This window comes from Cebus imitator, unplaced genomic scaffold (assembly GCF_001604975.1).
Source record: "Cebus imitator isolate Cc_AM_T3 unplaced genomic scaffold, Cebus_imitator-1.0 Scaffold839, whole genome shotgun sequence".
Lineage (NCBI taxonomy): Eukaryota > Metazoa > Chordata > Mammalia > Primates > Cebidae > Cebus > Cebus imitator.
The window spans coordinates 157,607-164,340 of record NW_016108154.1 but is presented as its reverse complement, the minus strand read 5'-3'; the positions used below and the strand labels follow the sequence as shown (position 1 = coordinate 164,340).

The 6,734-nt window shown below is 34.4% G+C and overlaps 1 protein-coding gene across 9 annotated transcripts in view; it reads right to left on the bottom strand.

The window, feature by feature from the left end:
* Window positions 1-457: 457 nt before the first annotated feature.
* MTX2 (metaxin 2) overlaps window positions 458-6,734 on the bottom strand; it is a 78,447-nt gene continuing 72,170 nt past the window's right edge. For all 9 annotated transcript variants that reach the window (XM_037735554.1, XM_017520446.2, XM_017520450.2 and 6 more), the window contains one exon: window positions 458-919. In XM_037735554.1, the coding sequence (XP_037591482.1) occupies window positions 748-919 (172 nt within the window). In that variant the 3' untranslated portion in view covers window positions 458-747. The remainder of the gene's footprint in view (window positions 920-6,734) is intronic.

The following is a 6,734-nucleotide window of genomic DNA, read 5'->3' as shown; positions in this document are numbered from 1 at the left end:
ATAAACTATAAGAAAATTTGAAAAGAACACAACATATAATCCTTAGAGTTTACATAAAAATTCCTATCAATACTTTTGTGAAAACTATCTTCCCTTTCCCACAAAGGAATAAAAGTGCATTATTAAAATGTTCTTGTCTCAAAATGGTCCCTCAACCGTTTCCTTTATCAAATGTAAACCATAGCCTCTCTAATGAAATGTTTTTTAATTCAATTAAGTCTCTATATAAAGAATGTTCTTAAATGTCAAATCTGTACCAAGATTTAATTACCTTAAAACCATCCATATTTTCTAAGAGCACACTTGCTAAGAACATTTTTCCCAATTATCAGTTTCACCATGTATCTAGCAAGGGAATCTTGGAGTATGTAACACAAATTACTTGCCTTAGAAAAGACACTGTTTATTTTACATGTGTAAAATTCAGTGAATGACTTTCAGAAAAATCAAAAGAAAGTAAATGTAACATCTATACAGTTGTATAAGCTTTATTTTTATATGCGTGCACGTTTCAAGGAAACAAAAATTTCAAGATATAGAATACAATATATCAAATGAAATAATTCAGAATTATTTTAATGTGTACACAAGTAACAATATAAAGCACATATATAAGATACATTGTATAATTTGTTTTGAGGTTTCAAAAAACAGTAATTTGGTTTTAAAATTCTGATACCAATATCTAATATAACATTCAAGTAAAACATATGTCAAAAATCAGACTTATGAGACTAACACATAACTCTATGACAGTCTGCCTTTACCACGATCTTCAAAATAGTGCTGTTCAATTCTCCTACAGAAAGCAAGGAGGTTACTATAGTTTTTCACCTTTTCAGAAAGTTCATCATTTGTTAATTGTGTGGTAAGAATGGTGTACAGATGGCCAAATACCAGTGCATCAAGTTCAGTAGGCCTAAAAGTAGAAATGAGAGTAACATGAGTAAGTAGCATTTAACTCTTATGGTAGAAAATCCAGTTGGCCCTCTTTACCTACAGGTCCCATACTCACAGGTTGAACTAACGTCAGATCAAAAATATTTTAAAAGATTAGAAATAACAATACAGGCCAAACGTGATGGTCCATGCCTGTAATCCCAGCACTTTGGGAGGCTCAGATGGGTTGACTGTTTAAGCTCAGGAGTTCACAATCAACCTGAACAACGTGGTGAAACCTCATATTTACAAAAATTAGCCAGGCATGGTGGTGCATGCCTATAGTCCCTGCTATTTGGGAGGCTGAGGTGGGTAGATGGCTTAAGATTGCACTACTGCACAGCATTTAGATTGTGTGTATTGGGTATTATAAGTTATCTACTGATGACTTAAAATATACGGGAGGATGTACATAGATTATATGCAAACACTGCACAATTTTATTTTTTTTCTCATAACATTAAATTTACATAAGCAATTATGCCATTTTATATAAGAGACTTCAACTCTGCAGATTTTAGTATCTGTGGGGGTCCCAGAAACAATGTCCTGTGGATATTTAAAAGACCCCTGTGGATATGTTTTTAAAAATCACTTTATTCATCAATTTAAGAGAAAAAAGCCACATAAGAAACAAAGTTTCTGTTATATAAAAATATATATATATATATGATTTGCTAGTGTGTGACTTGCTTTCTTTAGCAACAATATTTGTGTTAAAATAATATAGATGTAACGATCATATTCATTTAGTTCATTACTTTAGTCACTAAATAAACACAACAGATCTCCAATGTGCCAGAAACTATACCAGATGCTAGACACAAAAACAAGAAAAATACTCTCATGGATATGAAACATAAATTATAAAGTTGTTTTAATAAACACAATTTATTGACCAAGTGTGGTGGCTCACGCCTGTAATTCCAGAACTTTGGAGGCTGAGGCAGGCGGATCACCTGAGGTCAGGAGTTCAAGACCAGCCTGACCAACATGGAGAAACCCCATCTCTTCTAAAAAATAAAAAATTAGCCAGTATATATAAACAAAGTGCTGTCAAAGCACAAAAGATTTCACTGCGGTGATAGGATCAAAAAAAGATACCCAATCATAAATCAACAACACAACATAACTTCAATTTTGCCACATTTAAAGTAACTTCGATTTCTGAAGGAGACAAAATCATAAGGATGGCTTCAACATAATAATTTATAGGGTTTTTGTTTCTCTTTAATTATATACTACAAACAACAAAATGAAATTTACCCCACTACTAATGATCTATAAGTAGAGCATCACCAATCTACATTATATTAAAATAACTACTAATGCAATATTACTAAAACAAGAAAATGCCATTATAATTATGAGCTAATTAATACTCTGAGTCCCACAGTGATAAAGCTTTTGAGAAAATGTACTAGCCTACAAAAATGTAAAAATACACTGTAGAAATCTGGTTTGGCAGAATAAATTTGGGGGTTGGTAAAAATCCAAATTTGAATCCCAATCCCACTTATGAGCTATGTGGCCTTGATCCTACTGATAATCTCCTAGAGATCCACGGCTTTAAATACCATCTTGATGCCACTGACTCCTAAATATTTATCTCTGGTCCTAATGTCTCCCCTGAGTTCTGGATTCATACATTCAAATGCCTACGTAACATCTCCACTTCAGTGTAGAGTACCTGTGGAGCAGGATGTGGTGCATCCTAAGATGTGTGGGATATTTTATGTTCTCAATGGCAGTAACTTACAGCATCCCAAACCTCTTTGTCCACCAAACTTTCCAAAATTAAAGGCACCACTATCCACCCAGCCATTCAGGCCAAAAATCTAGGGGCTACTCTTGAGTCCTTTCTTTTACCCTTCTATATCCATTAGCAAATCTGGTGAGACACTGCCTCCAAAATATGTCCTGAATGCCACCACTTACCTATTCTTCATTATGATCTCACAGTGCAACTACCATCACCTCTCACCCAGAGCACTGCGATAGCCTCCTAAAGTGTCTTCCTGCTTCTACTCATTCTCCATACCATAGTCAGAATGGCTCATGTTAGATCACACCAACTCTAAGCACAAAATATTCGAATAGATTTCTGTTCTACTTATACTAAAATACCAAACTCCTTACACCAAGCATACAGAGCCTTGATGATCTGGCCTCTGCCTACCTCTTTAGCTTCATATCTTACCATTCTTAGCACACAACCCAAACTGGCTTCTTGCATTTGAACAACAAACTCAACCCAATTTGGGGACCTTGACTCCAACTATTCCTGCTGCCTATACTCTTCTTCGGGCTTCACACTGCCTCCTTATTTTTTAGAAGAAGGTTTAAACGGCACATCTTAAAGTCTCCTCAAACCACCCAAACTAAAGTGGACATGTAGTCACTCCTTATCATGAGGTCCTTTTTTAATACTACATGTGGCAATTAATACTATATAATTTTATTTTTTGCTTATTGTGCATCTCCTCTACCAGAAAGTCCTATAGAGAAAGGACTTCACCTACTTGGTTCCTGCTATATCCACAATACCTAGAACAATTCCTGCTACAAAGCAGGTTCTCAATAAATTTGCATTGAATGAACCAATAAAAAGGTGACACACTTCTCATACCACATTACAACTGTGTTCACTTAACTGTTTTCCTCATTACATGCCAAGCTCTTTAAAGACAACACTGCATATATCTTTGAATTCCCAGTTCTTAGCACAGTATCTAAGGAACTGAAATAGCACTTGCTGAATAAATAAATGAAATAAAAAAGAAACCATCCTAAGTTGTGTGGGATATTTTATTTTCTTAATAGCAGTAATTTAATTTTTTGAAAGCCTTCCACTCTTTTGACACACTCATGAAGTGTTAATCAAAGTCAAATGTGCAATATATGGCCATGTTTAAATGGGTAGCCAACAATACAGTTTTTAAAAAAATATCTCAGGGGTCCTTGGACTGAACAGCACCATAATCTTATCATCACAGGGATGAATCAGTAATGAAAAACAAGGATATAGAATGGATGATGGTGGAGCTGAGGTGGTTGGTGAGAATAATACAAACACCAACTCTTCCACATCCCTGAACATATTTCTTAAAAGGTACATCCTATCTTACCAACTTAGAGCTTATTTTTCTAATTCTTGTTTAGTGCCAGCTACCCTATGCTTCTTGTACTAGAGCCTGAAAAAGTTAATATATTTCCTGATAGATCTTCCTGTAGTATAGATGGGTACCCTTTATCAATAAATAAAGGCTTTGAAAGAGTTCAAGTATCAACGTATGCTCAAATGAGTGCTCCAGAAGTACCCCTGAAGTGGTCAAAATGTTATTTGCTGCAAATATATATCCACATAACTCCAGAGGTACTGAATTACCTATGGCCATGAGCATATAAAAACTGATCTGATTTTACATAAAGATAGCAACTTTGTGGCAAGTTACTTTAGAACATCAACAGAAGTAGAACTCAATAGATTAAACCAAAGCACATACAATTGTGCTTTGATTTAATGCACAATGCATTGAGAAATGCATTGAGAAATTTAATCAGAAATGCATTCTCACAATGCATCGAGAAATTTAATCAGAAATGCATTGTCGGGCAATTTTCTCGCTGTGTGAACATCATAGAATCTACTTACACAAACCTAGATGGTACAGCCTACTACACACCTAGACTATATGGTAGAGCCTACTGTTCCTAGGCTACAAACCTGTATAACACATTGCAGTAGTGAGTAGTATAGGCAACTGTAACACAATGGTAACTACTAGTGTATTTAAACATATCTAAACATATAAAAGGTACAGTAAATATATGATATTACAACCTTAAGGGACCATCATCATATATTTGGTCCATCATGGACTGAAAGGTTGTCACACAGGGCATGACTGTATAAATCCACACACATCTAACTTTTAAAGCATATTTTTTGTATTTTTTCCAAATTTGAGCAACTCCTTATACTGACTCTGACATATATAAATTACTGATTCCAACAAGTCTTTCTTTTTAAAAAGTACAAATAATATTTTAGTTGACAGGTGACGATTATACAATTGTACGCCTTTGTTAAAATTCATAGAATTGGACACATGAAAGTACCAATTTTACTAAATATAAATTACACATCAATAAATGTGACTTAACAAAAAGCAACAAATTCAGAAAAATATTTCCAATTCACATAAAAGACAAGAACAAAAAATATATACTTTATCCAGTATTTCTACTGAATTGTTTAATCGAGTCAAGATCTTCATGTACCTCCAATTTTAATTATCTTGCTATACTATGTGAAGAGAAAACATAACTTTCTACCCCTCTGCTTACCAAATAGTCTGTGATTATAATTCAAATATAGACAGCAATTCCCCTCCTATGAGCTCTAAGATGTTTCATATATTATTGCATTTATTTTTATAGGCTTTTTATTTTGAAAAATTCCAGGGTAACAAATATATTTTTAAAGTCTTAGGAAATTTGATGCCTTCTTACATCATTATTCTTTCCACGTTTCGTTGGTTATCTACTGTCTTTTTCATTTGAATATCAAAATAAAAACAGCAAAATTCAACATTTTTCTATCATTTTCCATTTAAGATTCTTCTGGCACTCATCTTTTTTGCTTTGCCTATTCATTATTTCACATTTCCTTCTCTCTGATACCTTCATAGTATCATCTAGTTGCAAAAGCATTAATATTGTCTGGGTGTATTTCCTAATTGTTCTTTCCCAATATATGATTAACTTTTTATCTCTTCATACTACTAGAAATAATCCACATATCTTTTCTTTATATACTAATAAGTTATCTTTAGGACTATCACTCAAGTTTTGTAAATCAAGCCCCTTGATTTTTGGCCTCTTTTCCCAATTATTATTCTTTCTGTAAGATCTCCCTTAACTACCCTTTTCCTGTCTCTCATCAAGTAAAAGCATTTGGTTTCTTTCATGAGTCCTCCCAACATCCCCAGTAGGTAAGCTAGAAGGAAAGTTAATTCTAATTTTAGGGGGTAAGGGACTGGTGCATACACAGAGAAATTAGAGTAACTTAGAGACATGTCAGAGCCAAGAATAGAATTCAGACCCTCTGACTTGCAGTATACTTCTATGCATCTTGTCTTAGAAGAGAGCTCTATTCAGCACAGTATCTCACAAAGTAATGACTCCTGCTACAGATAAAGGAATGAGAAAAATGTTGGCACAACAAAGTGAAATACCAGTTACTTTTTTCTAAATGTACTTTATTTGCATTTCAGTATTAATTAAATGATCGAGTAAAATTAAAAATTAAATCTCTTTTATCTTTAATCTTATTTTTAGGGAAAATGTTTAAGTATTATGTAAAGGAAAATTATGTCAAAACTCTATCTACATCATAGTATCTGTTAAATAGTTTCTCAAAAGCAAGTCTTTGGTGTTTCAACTGCTCTAAGTTAGAAGTTTTCATTACAAGTTTAAATATAACTGATATTTCCACTGAGTCACATGCCAAACTCTGGTTACTAACATAATGACAATGAGTTTAACTGAGAAGGAAAGTAAGTTAGATCTGCCGGGCGCGGTGGCTCAAGCCTGTAATCCCAGCACTTTGGGAGGCCGAGGCGGGTGGATCACGAGGTCAAGAGATCGAGACCATCCTGGTCAACATGGTGAAACCCCGTCTCTACTAAAAATACAAAAAATTAGCTGGGCATGGTGGCACGTGCCTGTAATCCCAGCTACTCAGGAGGCTGAGGCAGGAGAATTGCCTGAACCCAGGAGGCGGAGGTTGC